This window comes from Xyrauchen texanus, chromosome 31 (genome assembly GCF_025860055.1).
Source record: "Xyrauchen texanus isolate HMW12.3.18 chromosome 31, RBS_HiC_50CHRs, whole genome shotgun sequence".
Taxonomy (NCBI): domain Eukaryota; kingdom Metazoa; phylum Chordata; class Actinopteri; order Cypriniformes; family Catostomidae; genus Xyrauchen; species Xyrauchen texanus.
In genome coordinates, this window is record NC_068306.1 from 30,081,340 (window position 1) to 30,104,019 (window position 22,680).

Below are 22,680 nucleotides of genomic sequence, written 5' to 3' on the forward strand. Positions count from 1 at the left end.
GTGAACATGAACCATCCACAAACGCTGCCTCAGTGTGATTGCTGCCCAGACACGTGAGGCAGCTCCCGTGGCGATCGGAAGCGCAGAGATAATGACCACATCCAGGAATCACACAAATACGGAAATGCTTCTTTATAAAGATGCGTCTTTAAAAAGATGTTCAACGTCAATGCGTGTGCTCTAATAGAGAAAATATACTCTTTAGCAGGAATTTACACTCTTTTAGCACTGTCAAAGCACCCAGGGGCGAAATCTGCACTCGACATGCAGAAGGAGAGAAAGCAGCTGAAAATGCAGCATATATCCAACAGCATTGCTACTTAAGAGGTGAATGGAACAGCAGTAGTATTCAGCTCACTGATGCTTGGCTCCGAAGAAAAAATCTGAATGGAATTGCATTCCAGCTCATTTATACTTGTATGTCCGGGGGAAGTGGCATGGAAATTCCACTCGCCAATTCTCATTGGCCTTTTCTCAAAGAATGGGAGGTGTTCAGGGCTCTCAAGAGCGACCCCAAGTGTCACTACATCGACACAACATCGAGTGAGTGACAGAAGGGGAACCTATGGCAAGTGTGCCACCATTGGCACGCAGTGTGGTAATTATTGGCACACAAGCGATAGCAAGAAGCCTGACTAAAGCCCCACAATAATAAACATTCTTACAATAAATGGTGGTGATCTCTCCTGAAAAGCTATTAATTTCCTTTGTAATATAGGGTTATTAATAATTTCGTATGTATTAAGGCCTTTGTATTAATCTTACTTGCAAATTGATTTCTCCTTGTACGATATTCGTTCCTAACTGCGAATTCCGGAAATTAATCGCAAGTTCTTATAAAGTAGTTTAGAGGCTACATTAGAATATATTCATTATAATACATTTATGTATTTATTTTAGAATGATAAGGGCTAAATTCGGTAATGGTAACTCTTTATTCGGGTCACAGCTAGGGGGACTGTCAGTAGATGGCTCGCACAGACCCAACACTTGCAGTGCAGTATTAATATATTACAGTATATATTTATATATAAGTATGATATCAGTATTATATTCATATATACATATTATTTACTTTTAATATTTGTAGTATTTTAAAGATTCAAGTAATCAAAATAATAGCAAAATTAGCTGCAAAAATAAAGGCCATCTTTTGGAGCACTTGCTTCTGTTTCACAAGCTGGTCCCCAGATGCGGAGGCAACTGAGATTCTTCCTCCGCCACCCGGATTGAGGCGCAGTTAACAAAAATTATTACATACTATTTTATTAAAGATGACACAATTCCATTTGATGGAATTTTGTTTTGGAACTTAAATGTGTAAATCTTAAAATATTTTATTATTGTTATTGTTAAATGTCTTTTCAAAATAACACTTTTCTTTTATTATCATTTTAAAGTTTTGGAAAGTAATGTTAGTCAGTTAAACTACATTTGTGCATTCCATTAGTGCTTCAGCCCACACAGACATGTTCCCCCTTTCATGAGAGCTCTGCTCTTTTTCACACCAGTTAACCAAAGAAAGTCAGGATCAGATTTCAGGAATGTGCCACCTGTAGGTGATTGTTTGTAGGAATAGTGGGTGGAGCATATCCTGTAAAAGTCAAGGAGGGGTTGCTCTTTAAGTGTCCCAGTCTATTTCCTGTTAACTTCAAATTAAGCCTCAGCAGATTTGTTAGTAACACCTTATTGTCAGACTACAAGTCTGGTTTCTCCACCATGGTAAGATGTCCTCTTTTTTTTCCCTGTAAACACCCCTCAATATATTACTTCTGTCATCAAGTTGTTTTTGGCAGATAGTTTGTTTGTATGTAATATGTAAATGTCCATTGCTTAATACATGTGCACATGGCTGAATGTGTGTTTGACTGTTTACATTGATGTGTTTTGTCGCATTCGGTGCATACTGTTTAATTCAGAATAGTTTGAAATGAGGAAATTTCAGGTGTTGTAAATGTTAAAGTGATTGTTCTGCTTGTTTGGAAAGCACATTCATATGGTAACAGTTTAGTAAAATCAACTGCTTAAACATTTAAATGTATTGAGATGCATATAGTAATATATGCAAAACCCATTTAAATGTTCATGTGTTTTTTTTTTTTTCTCCTCACTGATAAGGTTACATGTAAATGTATGCAATATATATATATATATATATATATATATATATATATATATATATATATATATATATATATATATATATATATATATATATTATTATTATTATTTCAAAATACCACTGAAATGACTCGTTTTCATATACTGTACGTATATGCAGCATATCATTTCCCAAATAGGCCTACTAGTGGAATTTGAATATGTACTGTACAAATATATAAACTATTTATGCTTTTATTTGGCCATGTATCCGATCACAAATTACAATACACACACTTGTTTTCTGTCATGGTGGAGACTTTTCCTTGACTTCTATTTCTTCATCCTGAGCTAATGATGTTTTGAAACTCCTCACACAAACCTTTTTGCATTCCAATTATAAAGATATTACAACCAAAAATAAACATTATTTAATCATTTACTCACCTTTTCTGTTGTTCCAAATCCATATGACTTTTTTTTTTTTTTTTTTCTCCATGGAACACAAAAAGAAATTACACGTTAGGCGGAATGACAGTCACTGTTCAGTTTTATTGTATGGAAGAAATTTGTATTAATGAAAGTAAATGGTGACTGATGCTATAATTCTGCCTGACATCTCCTGTGTTTCACATAAGAAAGTCACATGGGTTTGGAACAACATGAGGGTTTTCAGGTTTCACTACTCTTGTGGGGAATGTTTGGCTGAACCTGCATTCACACACGCACCCTATTTTACAGTAATGAGTTTCATGGAAACTGAATGTAAGTGCGAGCTGGTGTCATTTAAAGACTTGTGGTTTCATCATGAGTAAATAATGTGTGGTTGTCCAAAAACCTGCAAAATTGCAACATGGTTTCAGAAATTGATAATAATGATTAAATGAAAGAAATTTAAAGAATAGCATAACTGGAAGAGAAACAATCTAGAATGTTGCTCCACTGCTATATAAAACAAATCTGTCACTAAAGTGTGAAGAAGAGAAAAAGCTGCAAAGATTTGTGAAAAATTATTTAATGTTACTGCTGTAGATTTGGAGTACAATATATTTTCTGATCTTTTATCATCTTCCCTTGTGCCTTTGTAGGTCAGTGGGATGTTCTTTTGGGGGCTCTTATACATGATTCTGATGTTATTTGACACCTATACAGGTAACATTGCACGTAATGCAAATCCAATGTTGCTGTCTTAAACGGATATATATAGGCCTATATTTTTCCATTCCGAATGAAAATTCTGTCATCCTTACCCTGAAGTTGTTTCAAAAACATGTTTTGACCATGTTTTTATCAAAGAGATATTAGGCAAAACATTAGACCTTGACAGTCTCTGACACCATTTGCTGAAATTGGGCAGGAAAAAAATTATGCAATGAAAGTGAACGTTGACTAAGGCTAACATTCTGCGTCATCTCTTTGTTCCATGGAAGAACATCATACAAGTTTGAAACCATATGAGGTTGAATAAATGACATAATTTTTATTTGGGTGAACTATCCCTGAAACATCATTTTAAAAAGCAAGCATTTGTTTTAAAATGAGTTTGAAACCCCACGTGACAATCTTCCAAGAGACCAAATATGGATTTCTGCTAAGAGTCAGTTTATTACGCATTAATATATTTACCACATAAACCTACGAAATGTCCATTGACGCTGTGTATCTGCTGCTCCCAGCATGCAGTGGTTAACCGAAACATTGTTGAGTCAACTCCACACCATGACCCAGTCAGCTGAGAGATTTAATAAAACTAGTTTATTTTGCGCATTGTGGATACCGTCTCAGTTATGTGCACTATAAAGTTTAATCATAAATTGTTACGTAATTTAATGTGGGCACCAATTGTCAATATTCCCAGTTTTCCTGTAACATTTTGCGTTGTCTTTTTACACAGTCTTTCTCACATTTTGCACGTTATTTCGCGTTTTTCTGTTGCTTACACTCTTGTTTCACTTTCCACTTTCATATTAAGGGACCTGTAAGAGCACTAGTGAAATGCACAATTTTTTTTTTTTTTTTTAAATTTTGTTTCCAGTACTAAATATTTCATTTCTTAATAAAAACCCACGCAAAGATTAAAAAAAAAAAAAAAAACATTTTGCCAAAGGATATTCAATATATTAATATATTCTATGGATATATTCTTTGAAAACAAGTTCATATCAATAAATAATGTTTCTTCACGGTGCGGTATCTAACCTTTTTATATGTGACATTTACAGTCTTTTTTTCTTATAATACAGTTTCTCGTACCATTAAATTCAGTGTCTGTATGGTAATTGTAACCTACGGTATGCAGATGAGGATATGAATAGTAAAAATTGCCGTTGTAGGCTACACTCATGGTTATTTTGGGGAGGAGACTGTGTGGGGTATGAATCTCATGCACATACACACACAATCTTCCACTAGATGGGATTTATTAAGGGAACTATGCGCAGGTTCTTGTACATGATTTTATAAATCTCCAATCTACGCAACATCTGACTTTTGTACTTGCGCACACTTTTAGAACGAAATCTAAGCAGAGTTTTATACATGAGGCCCCTGGTGCTTGAATGCTGTAATGGGACACTGACGCGGCAGTAACCGGAGAAAAACCTCGGAATTGCGCTTTGCGCATGCAAATTCGCCAAAACCCACTTCCGCCTATATCTGATGCATGCTTGCACAATTATACCAAAACTTCATGACCATGCCTGTTGACATAGCACTTTTGACTTGGAGCATAGCATTGTGCTTAACACTAGTGCTCTAAAAATAGGGCGCCATATACCACAGCATGCTCAGATTCACAAATGAATATCAACACAAGCTATATTAACGTGACTATTACATTAAAGCATCCATGGCATTAATATAATCAAACAATAATGTAAATGATGTGGATGTCCATACACTGTCCATATAAACATGAGCAATCATGAACAAATTTCTAAAGCGTTAAGCGCAAATCTGTCACAGCATGCCGCTATATCTACAGCAACTACTTAGTTTACACCATAGACTGTAAAAAAAGATGGACAACACCCCTTCGCTCTTCCATTGGTGAGCACTGAAGCCGCCAGTGTCCCGATATGGCGCTGACATCTTGGGACTTGAGTCTGCGCAGTTGCGATTTCGGGACCAGACCTGTGCAGTAGTGAGCAGGAAGTAAAGCCGTGAAATCAAGGCCCCGCCCTCACTCTCGCTGAATCAATCGCAAGCACATGCCTCTGCACTTTTGACTTATGGCGGTGTGAAATAATTAATTATAGAAATTTTAAATTTAAAGCTCCAATCTCCTCAGTCCTCCGAAGATCCTGAAAAAAAGTCAGTTGATGCTTCAGTGACTACTTCGCTCAGAGAACCTGTCAATCACAGCTGTCAATCATGATGTCACAGCACCGTTTTTATAGCATCAAATAACTAACTAAAAACAAACTTATTTTGAAAACAAACACTTGAAATTACATCAACGTGATTGTAATTTACTGTAGTTTCTATCTTTTGGAAAAAAGATATGTGAAGTTTAATTTAATTGTTTAGTTGGTCTCACGTCCCGTTGAATAATATGGGGGAGGCGGGGTTTATGACCTATACTAGGACCAGTCACCGGGGGGCGATCGAGACATTTTGGCTTCACTTTTTGAGTGCTTGTGCGGCACACTTGGTTTACACAGTTTGCGTACTGCTTCTAGCTGCGCTATTCTTAAAGGGCTCAGAGTTGCGCTTATTTGCATTGCTCTGTGATTGTGCCAAACTGAGAGAGTTCTGAACACTCAGTCATTTAGAAAAGGCAACAATTTTACCAAAATAATTCAAAATTAATTCTACATATGTCTATATCAACATCGTCAAATGGGGGTTTAAAAAAGTATGCACAGTCCAAAAACTAGAACTATGACATGACACGCAGTTAGACATCCATCTGGCGTGTTCCATCAAACATGTCCGAACTTCCCACGTCTCTTGCCAAGGTTGGCTTCCTTTCACACTGGCACGCTCACTCCACACTTACACTCTCTTGGTTGGCCCTTGGTTGATGGCACGTTGGAGAGCGAACTGTCTCTGACACCACCCCTTTTATCTATATCCAGGCAGATAAGCTTCACCCTGATCTCAGTGTATGGGATGTGCAATATAAAAGTGTACCCTATCAATAACCCTTGATTTTAACTTTTTAAAGTGGAGGTGTGTTATTTCTGTACCACTACTAGCGTCACCAAATGGAATAAACATTATTTTCAAACAGCTTTTCCAAATGCACCAGCTTTCATTGTTCGGACAAACGGATCGTCCCGTCCCCAACTCACACCATTGAGTCAATGTTGCAGTGTCTGTCTGGTCAGGGTGCTCAAACAGAGCAACTTTTTTTTTTTTTTAATAGCGCCACAGTGCAGTGTTTTGGGGGAAATCAACCTACAAATTTATTATGGTTGAAAAATTAAAATTCAGCTTTAATGTCCATTTTTAATGTCATATTTTTGTCGATTTTCATTTGTAAAAATCTTTTAATAAATAACTTCACAGAGAAACCAGCTTTGATGCATAATATTTCTCCCTGAAGCTCAGGAATGCGAGAAGATGGCTGATCTTGACCTTCAAAATTCCATTGTTGGGACAGCTGTGAATGTTCGATTACTGCTGTACACACGGGAGAATGTATCCTGCGGCCAGCTGCTCTCCCACCAACAGCCCTTTAGTAATCCTCACTTTGACCTCAGCCGTCTCACCACCTTCCTCATCCATGGCTACCGTCCCACTGGCTCCCCCTCATTGTGGATGAACCAGTTTGTAGAGTCTCTTCTGAACCGAGGAAACATGAACCTTATTGTGGTGGACTGGAATCATGGTGCCACCAACATCAACTATCTCAAAGTTGTCAAGAACACGCGTGTGGTGGCTGCAAAGCTTATTGATCTCATCCATAAAATGAAGGTACAATCAAACTTCCTCTGTGGAATCTGGGATACAGAATTAGGGTTACATAACATAAGGGATGTCAATATCTTTTTGGTCAATATAATAATCTTGAAACCAGAATACAAATACTGGAAATTGATTTATGGATGAGTCGAATTTGACAGTGTACTAGACATCAACATTTAAGATGGTCTGGAAATTGATATTGAACAACTTGGGAGGTTGTCAGGAATACTTTGACTGGGACAATGTAAATAGAATGCCTTTTTGTTTTTTATGTGTGCATGTTTTAAAATGCAGTTTACATATTAAAGGTATATTTCACCCAAATATTCAAAATCGCATTATTTATTCACCCTCATGCCATCACAGATGTGTATAACATTCTTTCTTCAGCAGAAGACATTTTAAGAATTATAGAAAAATATCTTGGCTCAGCAGGCCCTTAAAATGCAAGTGGATGGTGATCAAATCTTTTGAAGCTCAAAAAAAATCACAGACAGTAAGCATCCATCATCCATAAGACACCAGTTGTTAATGTCTTCTAAAGCAAAATGATCACATTTGATGCAAAAAAGGATCCAGATTTAAAGTGATAGTTCACCCAAAAATAACAATTATTATATCATTTACTCACCCTCATGCCATCCCTGATGTGTACGTCTTTCATTCTTCAACAGAACACAATGAATGATATTTAGAAAAATATTGCAGCTCTGTAGGCCCATACAACGCAAGTGAACGGTGACCAGACTTTGTAACACCAAAAATTACAAAGGAAACATTAGTAATCCATATGACTCCAGTGGTTAAATCCATATCTTGAGGAGTGATTTAATTGGTGTAGGTGAGAAACGGAACAATATACATGTCCTTTTTTTTTACTCTAAACCTCAACTTAATTTTTTACTTTTAAGATGTGAAAGTGAAACTAAATGGGCACCACATGTGACATTTAGATGTGAGATTTAAAGAGTTAAAATTGAGTTTTAAAAGGACTTATCATAGTCCTTATGACACCTATCATATCGCTTCTGAAGATATGGATTTAACCACTGAAATCTTCTAGATTACTTTTATGTTTCCTTTTATATGATTTTTGGAGCTACAAATTTCTGATCACCTTCACTTACATTGTATGGACCTACAGAGCTGAAATATGTTTCTTAAAACCTTTTTGTGTTCTGCTGAAGAAAGCCATACACATTTGGGATATTATGAGTGTGTAAATGATGAGAGCAAACCTAGACCAAGAAAGACCTAACTTAAATTTTGTATAAAGAGAATGAGGCCTATTTGTCCATATTCATATTTTTTAATTTTCATAAACATTAAGTGCTTTTCCCCATTCTCATAACCATAATGCAAAAAAAAAAAAAATCCTCATTGAAATTATATTTATTTGAATTGTAACATTTATACACTATAGTAGCATTTGTTTTATTTATTATTTGCTTTTTTGTTTTGTTTTTATTTGCTGATAAATACAAAAACATTATCAATTTCCCATTATTTTCACAAATTGTACAAAAATGACAGAACAATTTACTTAAGTAAAATGTCCAGACACATTATGGTAATGAGAATATAGGGATTAATTTCACATGAAAGCCATGTCACAATGCAAAAACAATATAAAGGATATTAAAATGAGTTTTAACAAGAATGTAGGCAGTAGCTTTGTCTGTTCACAGGTGAAATATGCAGAGGATTTAGAATGACATGTTAATTATTAACTTGGCCAAATGGACACTTGCATTAGAATAAACACTCGTCTTTATATTGTAGATCTTGTTATGTTGACAATAGTCATTCCTAATAGCAAGAATCTAACTAAATAAAAATGACAAAGAAAATGTCATTCCTAAATGTATCATTCTTTAGTTTGCTTTAAAACATTAATTCATTCTACTATAAAATGCTCACCAGTACGTTTGCTCTAGTTTAAAGTTATGATTCTGCCAGTCTGCTACAGAAAAGTAAAGTTAAGTTGCCTGTGTTTGGCATTGCAGGAATATGGGTCTGCACTTGGCTCTATACACATGATTGGCATCAGTCTGGGGGCCCACATTTCAGGATTCACTGGGGCCAACTTTAATGGTGAAATCGGCAGAATAACCGGTAAGATACCTGCATTCACCCATCTATCATTCCAGTAACTGGTGTCATTTGTGAGATTTCCAGCTACAGAAATGTGCATGTAATGTTTTACTCAGCACTGGATCCAGCAGGACCACAGTTTAATGGTCAGCCTATCAGTGATCGCCTAGACTCCTCTGATGCCCAGTTTGTGGAAGCACTACACACTGATATAGATGGTACATTTTGTTTCAAACGGCATTTTTTTTTTCTTCTGTATGTCCTGCATGCTGTTAAAAAAAAAAAAAAAAAAAAGCAGATAGGACTGCAAATAATACGAAATATTATGAAATAATATTACTGCCGTTAAACATGCCTTGTGTTCAGTCCAAGTGCGTTGGACAGTGTAATTTTGTTTTCCTTTTCTTGTAGCATTAGGCTACAGTAACCCCCTGGGTCACATCGATTACTATGCAAATGGTGGAGCAGATCAACCTGGATGCCCAAAGACCATCTTTTCAGGTCAGCTTAAGCATTTTATTATTAGGTGAAAAAGTGACATTGCAGGGGCCATGGCATACCTTTTTTTTAATTATATTAATGTTCCTTGAGGTCCAGTTATAATATTAGTAAAGTTTGTGCCATATATTTGTAAAACATTATAATTTTCCACCCTCATTCTAACCCTCTGTCGGAAATGCTATGTCTTGGTGCTGCTTCTCCTCCTAATTGAGAGTAAATGCCCACTGTTATGATTGTCTCTGCTCTTGACTGACCTGCTCACTCATTGCCATCTCACTGCTCACCACTACTGGGCGGGGCTACAGAAGTGATCAGGTGAAGTCTGCATTGATGTATTGTTGTGGAGGTGGTCAGATGCATTTGTCTACCACTGTGTGACATCATAATGTGGAGGAAGTAGAGAATGAGTTGTTTTGGCAGCTTGGTTATTAAAAAGATGCCAAAAGATAAATGAAAATGTTATTCCTCGTGTCATGACCCCTTTAAAGCAATTTAAATATAAGTTGAGCTGTATGGAAAATGGCATGCTGCAGATTACCACAATAATTTCGACTGTAAAACAACTAGCAAACCTTTTTAAAGAATTGCACTTACAATTGAAGTCTATGGAGCTACCTAAACATATTTTACACAAAATTCCTTGATTATTATATGCAGTTTTGTAACCTCATATAATTTGAGAGACTACATGGAATATTTGAACTTTTAAAACCATCTAAACCATTTAAAATGAACTACTGAAAGGCAAAAAGGTTATTAAAATAGTGGATATCTTTTAAATAAAAGGTGAATTGCAGGACCTAACATATACATTTTCCCACACACTGTATATTAAAAAAAAAATAACTTGCATATCTACCTAGCACAACTATCAAAAGTTTTATTGATTTTTACAAATTGAAGGCAAAAACACTGGTAAATGACAGCATGCCACAGATACTGTCCATAGAGCTAAACTTGTATTTAAATACAAGGAATATTAAAAGGAATATTCCTTTTTAAAAATGTTGTCAAAGGGTCAAATCAATCTTCAATACATTTTTAATATCCGTATTGTTTATATATATATATATATATATGTATATGTATATGTTCAATTGACAGCATTTGTGGCAATGTTGAATACCACGAAACTTAATTTAGACTCGTCTTTCCTTTTTCTTTAAAAAAAATCAAGGTTACAGATTGTCACTTACAATGGAAGTGAATGGGGGCCAATTTTTGGAGGGTTTAAAGACCGAAATATGGAGCTTATAATTAAAAAAAAAATGCACTTGAATACATTTTTCTGTCAACTCGTGTATTATTTGAGCTGTAAAGTTCTTTTAAATCATCATTTTATGGCTTTAGGGTTTGTTGACAACAAAGTTGTAAAATTCACTTTACACAGAAAAGGTTAGTAAATGGTTTTATGTATATTGTTTGTCTTGTGGCTTTACTTTTGAAAAAGTGAGTATTTTAACATTCACAAATTGGCCCCCATTCACTTTCAATGCAAGAAATGTATTTTATTTTATTTTTTTCTTCCAATTAAAGGAGGGGCAAGTCTACTTATTAATTATACTTACACAAATAATTGTTTGTGGTAATCAATATGCCGCAAATGCTGTCGATTGAGCATAACTTGTATTGAACCCAAAATATTCCTTCAATCATTGGATGGCACAGCTTCTCTGATTTTTATAAATGAAGCATATTAACAACATGCTTGCCAAATTAAAGCTGACTTGTGTCAATGAGATTGAGGCACATTTTTAGATATGGAATAAACTTCAGTTGCTTATGCCATACTTGGTCAATCAGTGTTCAACATTCTCGTAAAATACAACTATTTACATCAATATTGCATCTACATTGCCTATATCTACATTTATGCTCATATATGCTGCAGAAGTCTTTGTTTTATAATGTATGTCCAATGTATGGATTGTTCTCCTTACAAACTTCCTGTGTGCTTTTTATTTTTAAATGAAAGACATTTGTCATTAATATTCTTACATCACAGGATCGGAGTATTTCAAGTGTGACCACCAGAGGTCAGTATTTCTCTATATGAGCTCTGTGAATGGGTCTTGTCCCATTACTGCCTACCCCTGTGACTCCTACACAGACTTCCTGGATGGGAAATGCATGGACTGTGGCATATTTGGGTCTGCTGGATGCCCTGTTTTTGGTAAGTTTCAAACACTGAGTAAACTCAAAGTATACTTAACTCTTGAGTATATGCAATGTACAATATGTGTGTGTTTAATTTAAAGGGGTCATATAATGGTACATGCACTTTTTCAAGTTGATTGTACTGAAATGTGTGTTGGCTGTGCCTGTACACAACCATCCTATTATGATAAAAATCCATCCAGTGTGTTTGTTTAATCTCCTTATATATTTTACCCTGCCTCAAATCGAGCCGTTCGACCGTGTGACGTCACACGGTCGGACGCCCCTCCAGGATTGTTGATTGACAGCAGTGTTTCAACACAGACCCGCCCTCGCTCGTGAGCGAGCTGTCAATCATAGTCCGTCATCATTGTTGATACACTGGAGCAGAATGGCGCCTAGCGATTGTGGTGTTCTGTTCTTCGTGTAATAACGAACACAGCAGTCATTTTGATGTTCCTAAATCTGAACCGCTGAAGACGCAGTGGCTGAGTTTTGTTTACGATGGGAATATTCCCCACGAGCAACGTCAATGCGTTCATGTTTGCGCGAATCATTTTTCACCAGACTGCTTTATAAACGAGGGTCAGTATAAAGCTGGTTTTGCTAAGAAGCTGCTGCTGAAAAAAGATTCGGTACCAACTATTTATATTCCCTCTGCACCTCCAGAAGAAGTGTAACGTTTTATTAACCTTTATATTAATCTTCGCAAATCGCTTGCACGATTCACATGAATGTGGCTAATGTTTACGGAGGGGCGGGGTGACCAAAGCTCATTATCATTTAAAGTCATATGCACTGAAACGGCGTGCTGAAAACAGAGCTGTTTTTGAGCAGGTAAAATTAGTGTTTTCTTAAAATACTAATGAGAATTTTTAATAAAAGTATATTACAAAGTTTTCATTTAGACCCTAAAGATTCATATTAACTTGTACAAAAATGGCATTATATGACCCCTTTAATAAATTTCCTATTGTTCCATTGCATTCTGATCACATCATTATTACATTTTGTAGGTTATGATGTCATTCGATGGAAGGAGGCACTGGTGCAGTTGGAACAAACAAGAACATATTTCCAAACAAACAATGCTTTTCCGTACTGCAGTGGGCATCATTTTATAGTATTTATGTTTATTAATATAATTTGTTTGAATTTTATGGACACGTAAATACAAAATACCAAAAGTATAGGAATATTCTGGGTTCAATACAACTTGGACTGAGTCTATGGTATGCTGTCGGTTTCCACAGAAAATGTTATATTGACTTGTCCTTTTTCATTAGTGTTGTCTTAATCATCATTTTTAGTGGTGGGACTTCTAGTGGTGCAAGTTAATTGGTTTATTGGCTTTACATATTCATGACAGGAGTTGAAAGATTGGTATTACTGAATACTCTCACTTAAAGGAATATTTCACACAAAAATAAAAATATGCTGATTATTTACTCACCCTCAGGCCATCCAAGATGTATCAGAGTTTCTTCATCCAATCAAAATTGACAGAAATGACGCGCTTCCTGCCGCCGCCTCCACGTGACGCGAGACCTTACCAACGAGCTTACGACACAGAGATTTACAGAAGTGAACTTTGTAGTTAAAAAGTATATAAGTTTTGTTTCTAAAAATAATCAATAATTTGTGTTCAGAAGAACTTTATTTGTCGACTGGAGTCTTGTGGATTATTTCTATGCACTCTAATTATGCATTTTGGACCGTCAAAAAATTGAGCACATTCACTTGCGTTGTTTAAAAAAGGAGGCCTGAAATGAAATCCTAAAAATCTTCAATTCTGTTTTGATGAAGAAAGAACTCAGATACATCTTTGCAGTAGCGGTTCTTGCTTTTTTGGTGCCATGGGCGATACCCGCTTCAACGCCCCCAAAGTTGTTGACCAGAGGTGGGAGGGTGGTATGTGATTCTAAATGAGAAAGCCCCCAAAGTTGTTGATTGTGGGGGGTGCCCCCTCTCATTACAAGTGATTTTTGTCTCCCCCAGAGTTCAGTTACAAGGTTGATATTGTGACATGGAACCAGCAAACACAGTGGGGTTCTTTAACAATTAAATTAGAAGATGGAAAACAAGAGACAAAAGTTGAACTCAACCAGTACGTCTATGAAACGTTCCCATCTCTCACGTACACTTTCCCACTCCCATGACATTCATTATAGAACGGTTGTAGATTTGTTCATGTGGACTGATGTAATTGCTTTCTCATCTTTACTCCAGTAAGTCCATAATGTTTGCAAAGTATGTGGAGACCAGCCTTCTTGCTCAATTTGATCAAGACATTCAGCCCGTTATAAGTATCACAGTGAAGTTCTGTAAATGGAAAGGATTACAACCAAGTAAGAAACTACGACTGCTCCGCATACGCCTCACTCCTCTACAGAACAATCTCCGGTATGATCTCAAAGTCGGTTTTCATTAACAGTATTTTAAAACTTTAGTGTCAATCATTCAGTAAAACCTCAACTGAGCATTTTATTCATGTCAAAGTTTGTCACTGTGAAGGTTACTTGAGTGCTTTTTGTAATGGGTAATTAGGTTAGTTTTATGGTTTCATTGGGAAAAAATAAATGCATAATTGCTGCTTTGCTTTCAAACAGGCCTCTTTGTCGCTATGATCTTCTACTAGAAGAAAATAAAGATGTGACTTTCAGGCCAATTCCATGTGAAGACTCCAACTTTTGATCCAGAGGGTTTTGATGGCTAGTTTGACTGTACACATAAAAACCACTACCTCTTTTTGTAAATTACTTGCATAATAGTGTCTTTTGATTAATTTGTAGTCTTTACATATTTTCTTGAGTGTTAGTCTATTTGTAAGATTTACACCTTTCAATTTCATAACAAAGTTCAGTTGTGTAATGAAATTGATAACTTTGGTTGATTTGATAAAAAGATTACTAATTCAATTTGATGGATTTTTGTATTGAAATATAAATGTGTAAATCATAAAATAATAATAAAAAAAATCTGAAGATTCAAATATTTTTTTTTTCATGGGTCAAAGTCCTGCTGTGTTTTTTTTTTTTTAACTCCATGAAGTTTTGGCAGGACTACTTTACATAGAAAAACAATGTAAATATATATTTTTGTATTTCCTTCATATCAATGATATTTATGGAATTGCCTCAGTTTTCTGGGATTTAAATTATCTAAAATCTACATCTCTTACACGTGATTAAAAAATGTCAGAGTTTACTCCTGAAGTTATTGTCAATATCAAGCAAGATTACAGCATGTGATACCTGCCCTTATTATGGTTCATATATATTACTTTTTCTGAATCCTGCTACACACAAAATGGAAAAAGGTTTTCAGTTGTGTTGCTACCATAAACAACATGAGGTGCATAATAAAGATGGAAGTGAATATTAGCTCTGAAACAATGAAGTCCAAACATTAACTATATACATTATTTTCATTTATTGTCTCTTACTAGTCATACAGTCAACTGTAAGAATTTAAAAAATATGAAATAATCTTTCATCCAGACATTTGACGTTATATAAATATGTATTTCACAGAGTCTCTCAAGTGCCGAGTTCTTCTGTAAGCTTTTGCTGTTTTCATTTCCACACTTGAATTTGTCCATTCAGAGTCACAGTGATTTGTTGACGATTACCTCAGCACGGGCTCACTTGGACATGTGTTTCTTAAGGCGTTCTACGTCAATCTAAGATGAAAGACAGCAAAATGTTAAATGAGCTAAGGCTATCAAAAATCTACCATCACAATCATTAACCTTCATGTTAAAGGAGACTGCAGAACAAAAATAGGCATTTTCCAAACAGTGGGTGTTTTCAAACTGGGATGGGCTTTTTACAACCCCTTAAATTATTTTTTACTACATTGTAAAATTGTAAATTACTAATTACTACATTGAGAGACCATGGATGAGTTCTGAATTTCATACTACCATAAAAATACCATTTGTGCCATAGAAATATATGGCAGAAGTAGTATGGGTAGCCATTCCAAACTCAGACCATACTTTCTTTGGATAATTCAGAAACGCTCATCCTGGTTTGGAAATGCCCACTGATTATTACATTGAGGTCATAATTCAGCTCCCTCTAAACCCAAATGACTGACTTTCTTCTTTGGAACACTAAAGGAGGTGTTAGGTAGAATGTTAGTCTGAGTCAGAATTCACTTTCATTTTTTGAACAAAAGATGCTCTTAAAGTGAATGTTGACTGAAGCTGACATACCTCCTGTTGTGTTCTGCTGAAAAAAGAAAGTCATATGGGTTTGGAATAATATAATTAGTAAAATAAATAACACAAGTGAGTTAGGGTGAAATATAATCTATAAACATGAATGTTAAAGATTATAAAGTATGTAAAAGACCTGTTTTGGTCACTACATACATCCGTTTTTGTTCTAAAATGTGGTAAATAGTTATAATAAAGAATGAGTGGGTGTGTCTATTTATCTGTGAAATTTAATTGGTTTATTGAAGCAGGTCACAGACACTTCAATATGTTGACTTTTCCCAAACAAGTCTTTCTGGTTCAATCAACAGACTGATGGCCCCTTATTAATGCATGTATATTAGTACTTACTTGCAGTGACAAACGCATCTTTTTTTCCTCATCCAGTTCATTCATGAGCAGTGTGATCTCTTTTCTGAAACACAATCAACAATTGCATAACATTAAGAAAGAGATAATGAACAGGGGTTGTATCTCAGAAACTATTCTTAACTGTTAAAATCTTAAATTATAATCTGACAAATTAAATAAAGAATACTGGTCTAAACAAAAATCGCAGAAAAGGGATAAGATAGGATTGTTGAGTATGGATGTTTCGGTGCATCAGTCTAGAGTCAATCTTCGGCCCATAAGTGATCAGTTCTGCATATGCTGCGGCTCATTTTAGCTTATCACAGCCAATTCGGCCCATTTCGTGGCCGACCCACCAGCCAGCTCGGTTCTCCCGATGGCAGGTCTGCCCCTGATTGGCCCCAAAGTGCGTCGGCCCACCGGGAAAATGCCCGGTATGTCAGATTACCAGTCCAGCCCTAGATATGATCACTTTTGGTCCAAGCGGTCTCTCGTGTGATGTATTCCATTGCCATGATACAGAAGAAATCTCAAGTCCTCAGCTTGATTGAGACATCAAGGATAAGCACTCAAACGTACCACTGTGAGTAAAGAAACAGATAAATACAGATCTAAACCAAAACAAACCAAGCCACTGTACAGTCTTCCTCCTCGCTTGTAAACAGCATTCCTCTTCCAGCTGTGACTCAAGTGTGTCAGTTCTCAAGTGTTTCAAATGTTTCAAGTGATTTCTGGAGCTTCAAAAGATAAACTCCATCCATTTGCATTTTAAGGACCTACTGAGATATGACATTTTTAAGTTTGTCTTCAAATATGTTCTGGTGAAGTCATACACACCTAGGATATAATGAGGGTTAGTAAATAATGAGAAATTAAAATTTTTGGGTGAACTATCCCTTTAATCAAGATTAATATAAGCTGTAAAAGTATAGTCCATTGCTTGTTCATGTTAACTAATGTTGTTAACTAATATTAACAAATTTAACATTATTTTTAAAGTATTACTGATGTTTCTGTCCCTCTAGCCCAAAATAAGCTCATGATTTTCTGCCTGTGTTTGATTTTCTGACTGTGTTTGATAGCCCATCACTGATTTTAGTTTTTTCTAATATCAAAGTGCAAAGGAAAAAGAGATGAGTAATGTTTGCACAATACTGCACCACATTTGGAAGATACAGTAAAAGACAATTAGAACAAGAAAAAGCAAACTGTCATTTAGATAGCATGCATGTATATTGCACTAACTTATGCTGAGTCTTAAGCTGGTCTAGTTCATCCCGTAACTCTCGGAGATCCGCTTTCATTTGCTCCATAGTGACGGGGCCCCGCGGGCTCGCTCTGGGTTTAGCTGGTAATGATGCTGAGAGGGCAGCAGAGAGAAGAGAGTTGAGAGATTGGGGCAGATTTGTCCCAGAACATGAAGACGAAGAAGAGGAAACCACTGGCTTTGGAGCAGAAGAACAGTTGTTGACAGGTTCCTGAAAAATGGAAGAGGAATATGACAATTATTCACCCTGGTCTCATGAAAATTATGTGACTGTGACGACATCTTTGCTAAAAGACATTCCGCGGTTCACTGGTCAAGTCAAGTCATTTTTATTTTTATAGTGCTTTTCACAACACACATTTGTTTTACATTTTCTTTAAAGAAAATCATGCTTTAACAGACAATTAAACCGTAATATCTATAAAGTCTAAGGATTCATCATTGTGTAGTTTGATAAAATACAATTATGAATATTTATAAAAATAAGTAATGAAATAATAATTGTATTAATAACCCCAGTGAGCAAGCCGAAGGCGACTGTGGCAAGGAACACAAAACTCCAATTGATGTTGGTTAATGGAGAAAAATAACCTTGGGAGAAACCAGACTCACTATGGGGGCCAGTTCCCCTCTGGCTAAATGTATTGCAGCAGGTCCAAAGAGAAATGTCTGCTGTGTGGTGCTAAAAATCTGTCAAATTTTCTCCCAAACAGAAAAGGTTAATGCTCTATCGCTAAAACAAATCTATTTGCTAAAACAGCACACTAGTCAATGAAGCAAAAACATTTATTTGTCAGAAAAACATCACTATAGGGCAAGCTTTAAATTTCTTTTTAATGTGAAATGTGGAATTTTTGCTCTGCTAGCAATCACTGGCTTTATACAGCAAATATCTACATACAAAGTCTTTACACTTAAAGGGGAAATCCAAAAATAAATGCCTCACATTTAAATCAAAGATTGTCACAGATTGCTATAGACTTACTGTGATGTCTTTGGTGTTACTATACAGAAACTTGAGGTCTGGCTCCTGCTGCAATTCATTCATTTCCTGTCCTTCCTGTTCCTCAGCAGTAGCCTGTAGAGGGAACAGTCATAAAAAAACAACAACATTAAATTGCCTTCATAAAAGACATAAATAAGTCTTGTAAGTTGTAAATGTGACAATTTCAAATCACACAGTTTCATCCTAAATATAGTTATTCGTGTAATTTAATTAAATCAGTCATGGAGCCATTAGTGCATTAGTCATTGAATTGCTAGAATGTTCTAGGGTGTGTATATGTTTGTGACTGCTGCACTAATTAACACAGCAATGTTAAATATAACTCAAGGACATCCTGACACAGTCTCTTACTGTGACAAATGTTCAGTCGCTCCCAGGAGCAACAGTAAAATGAACTCATATCACACTCACTGGTAAGCATGTCTTTTGACCAAAAGTAATCTCAAAATCTATTGTATTGTGTTCATACTCTGAAATGCAAACCATTCCCTAAAAGGGACAGTTCACCCTAAAATGGAAATTCTCTTTCACTTGGACATTTGTCTTCTTTTGTTTTTGCGATTCTCATTCAGCAGAATGCAGCAGCACGTCTGGTCTTTAATGAACCAAAGTTACACCACTCCTTGTCTCTCTTCACTGGCTGCCGGTTGATGCATGTATCAAATTCAAGGCTCTAATGCTGGCATACAGAACAGTTGCTGGGTCTGCTCCAGCATACCTAAAAAGAATTCTGCCGAGCTACATTCCCACCAGAAGCCTGCAGTCAGCTAATGAGCAGCGGCGTCTTGTTGTACCAACACAAAGAGGCACCAAAACACTTTCCTGGACTTTCGGTTTCACTGTACCACATTGGTGGAAGGACCTTCCCAACTCCATCCGTGAAGCAGATTCACTCTCTGTCTTCAAAAAATGGCTAAAAATATATATTTTCCATGAGCACTTCACCATTCACTCATAATAAACAAAACCAAAATACAAAACTTGTTGCTCTCTAATCTGTCATGAATATTACTATTCTGATGCTAGAGAAACTTTGTAATGCAGCACTTTTCGTACCACTGTCTCCTTAAGATGAATCACTTATGAAGTATTATTCCTCTTTTGTAAGTTGCTTTGGACAAAGGGTCTGCCAAATGTATAAATGTAAATGCATTCTTCATGCATATCGCCACCTACTGGGTAGGGAGAAGAACTTATTATACAAAATGAATTAAAAAGGTATCTGTTTTTCACCCACAGCTATCGTATCACTTCTGATAATATAGATTTTGTCACTGGAGTCATATGGATTACTTTTATGATGCCTTTATGTGTGTTTTGCAGCTTCAAAGTTTTGGTCACCATTCACTTGCATTAAATGGACCTTCTAAACATCTTTGTGTGTGTTCTGCAGAAAAAAGTAATACACATAAGGGATGAAGGTGAGTAAATGATGAGATAATTTATATTTGGGTGTAAACTACCCCTTTACATCATATACTCCTATTATTTGATAGATTGAACTGTTTAATGTGTAATACAAAGGAGATTTTAAAATAAAACTTGAATCTATCCAAAGTCAAACTATTAAAATTCCAATTTGAATCCCGAACTTACTGTGTCAGGGCTAAAATAATGTGTTGTAGGGTTAATAATAACAATAAACAACAACAGGGATGTAATCACATACTATTTTTAGGACTGGGACTATTTGTTTAAGAATAAGCCATTGAGTCAGAGGTCAAATCCATTTTGATGACTAATCTGAATAATGGAATTATTGATTAGACCTATTTGTTTGCCCCTGGTGGTCCCCCAATGTCTATTATAGTTATGGTCCTAGTACTTTGTAGAAAAAAAAATATTTATTGAATGTTCTGCAGTGACCTATTCAAATTAAATAAATCAAACAAAAACATTAAAAAAATATATATAATAATGGCATTTCAGGCCTAAAAAGCACAATTTCCTGACAATTACCCTACACCACTGAGGTTGATTTCCTTTGTCAACAAATAAGAGAAAAATATAATTTTTCCCTTTTTAATCATACATGATATTTTAAATATGAGTAAAAATGTTGAATGTTTCACTTAAAGCTGGACAATTTTATGTTATGCATGATACCAGATCTCATGGCTTGTTCATGCAATATTTTAATACATAATAATTCACTTACTGACATGATTAACTGATAGTGTCCTCTCCAGCCTGTAGTTTTCAATCAGAGTACACTGGCTCTCAAAAGTTGACACAATGGACTTGAAATCTTCAACATCTGTGATGGGATGAACAAAATGGGAAAATAATGGAAAATGTAAATTTCAATCTTATTTTTTGGAATCTCACAAATCCATATAAACACTAAATGACAGTCTCTTGAAGACAGTATAAAAACTTGGAGCACAGATACTTAAGTATTTATACTTTTAATACAATTATGTGGAAAAAATGCATCACAAAATATTATTTCAACGTGTTATTGTTTATGAAAAACAAAACACACTTAATTGAATGTACATCCAAGATATGTTACCTTGTTTAGGTGAAACAATATCATTAAAGAAGAAATACATAAATGCAAATGATGGATTTGCATATTTCAAGCACAACAGAAAAGAAAACGATCTTGTATTTTTTTATAAAGAAGGCAGAAGTGTAATTAAACACAACACAACAGTACTTTGAATTGTTAACAATATTACATGGGACACAAATATAATTTTAATTAATGATGAAACATGGATGGACCAGACATAGAGATTTGAGATTAGAGATTTCTTACCTGCAGTCAGGGCAGAGTTATAGTTGCCCATGGCAACAAGAAGAGAGGGGTCTCATGGAATAGTAATCATCACAGTTAGAATAACTAATAGAGATCTGATGAAGAACACCTTCTGGTAAGAGGCCCCAGACCCCTGCTTTACATAATCTGAAACCTTTAAAATATGAAGCAACAGGTGTTTGATCAAACTAGTTTAAATGCAGTTTTTACACATTCATCTTGTTGTCAGCACTTTCATGTATCTATATATAGTTATTGTACAACAACTGCTGCACACTCTGTGTTGAAACCGTACACCACCATGACAGAAACTATTGTCAGAACTAAGTTTAGCCGAGGACAGAATATCTCACTCACCAGTCTGATCTGGCTCAATTATACAAACAATCTGGGGAGAAACAGATAAAAAGTGATTTTCTTTATATTACAGAGGCATTCAAAGTTGCAAATGCACCAAAAGTCATCAGTTATTTTAGTTTAAAGTCGAACTTGAAAAGATGTTTAGTCCTTCAAACTCACCTGTCTCTGTATTTGCAATAAAAAAGAAGAAACAACTCTCTAAACTACATCCACATAATTTCCTCCAAAAAACTGTGATGGCCTTCCTCAGCTTATCTGAATTGACACTGTGGTGTCTCTTTGCTACTCGGAGCCTGACTGACTTCTAACACTTCTAATACTCTCTCCTTTTATGGCACCCCCAAGATACCAATCAGTCTTGGGACTGGAGTCATGCACATGTCCAAAGCATTTGTCACTTGGGTTTGTCCCAAGGCTTCTCTCAGATACAATGTATATGTATATATATATATATAAATTTTACAGGAAATGTTCTGTATTTTTCTTCTTTTTTTTCTTACAGATTTTCCCTTTTCCATAAAACAATTAAATGCCTGTTGTTTACAGATATTTGCCGTAGTTATGGTCCCTTTAAAATTACAGGTATTTAACCATAATTTGAGATTCCATCAATACTATGTCTTTTAATGGCATTTTATTGTACTGTCCTTATCAGATTAAAAAATGACATTTTAAATAAAATGTAAAGTAATATTTTACAGATTTGTCCTGTTCGTGATAACAAAGAAATGAATGTAAAATTACAGAAACTTGACTTTATGGATTTATGTAATTTTTGGAGAGGGCACAAGTTGTCATCTTACCCTGTAAAAAAAACAAAAATTATTTCATAATTGATTTTCTTACATAGTTTTATTTTTTAATACTGTGACAAATTGTGAGAATTGCCACAGACTGGGTTGTGACAGTGCTTTGAATCAAAGGCTAATTCACAAATTTTGCTCTGC

At 35.5% G+C, this 22,680-nt stretch overlaps 2 protein-coding genes across 4 annotated transcripts; one reads left to right on the top strand and one right to left on the bottom strand.

Moving 5' to 3' along the window:
• The first annotated feature begins 565 nt into the window (after positions 1 to 565).
• Positions 566 to 14,509, top strand: LOC127624916 (lipase member H-like). The gene is made up of 11 exons (XM_052099847.1): positions 566 to 598; positions 3,189 to 3,252; positions 6,650 to 7,020; positions 9,018 to 9,126; positions 9,222 to 9,323; positions 9,517 to 9,606; positions 11,612 to 11,779; positions 12,780 to 12,869; positions 13,762 to 13,870; positions 13,993 to 14,166; positions 14,373 to 14,509. The coding sequence occupies exons 1-11, from the start codon at positions 566 to 568 to the stop codon at positions 14,455 to 14,457; spliced, it is 1,395 nt and encodes a 464-aa protein (XP_051955807.1). The 3' UTR covers positions 14,458 to 14,509.
• A 680-nt stretch (positions 14,510 to 15,189) lies between these two features.
• Positions 15,190 to 22,034, bottom strand: si:dkey-71d15.2 (SH3 domain-containing kinase-binding protein 1). Of its 3 annotated transcripts, none has more exons than XR_007968277.1 (8): positions 21,893 to 22,034; positions 21,731 to 21,761; positions 21,374 to 21,527; positions 20,772 to 20,866; positions 18,589 to 18,681; positions 17,582 to 17,814; positions 16,337 to 16,917; positions 15,190 to 15,445 (listed from the first exon to the last, which is right to left on the bottom strand). XR_007968277.1 is itself a non-coding variant. In XM_052100575.1 (8 exons), the coding sequence occupies exons 3-8, from the start codon at positions 21,402 to 21,404 to the stop codon at positions 15,407 to 15,409; spliced, it is 555 nt and encodes a 184-aa protein (XP_051956535.1). In that variant the 5' UTR covers positions 21,405 to 21,527; positions 21,731 to 21,761; positions 21,893 to 22,034; the 3' UTR covers positions 15,190 to 15,406. The 3 variants fall into 3 exon arrangements, 2 of the variants coding, with proteins under 2 accessions (XP_051956535.1, XP_051956536.1); XM_052100575.1 differs by having other exon boundaries at positions 16,337 to 16,400; XM_052100576.1 differs by lacking the exons at positions 21,731 to 21,761; positions 21,893 to 22,034 and having other exon boundaries at positions 16,337 to 16,400; positions 20,768 to 20,866; positions 21,374 to 21,423.
• Positions 22,035 to 22,680: the final 646 nt, after the last annotated feature.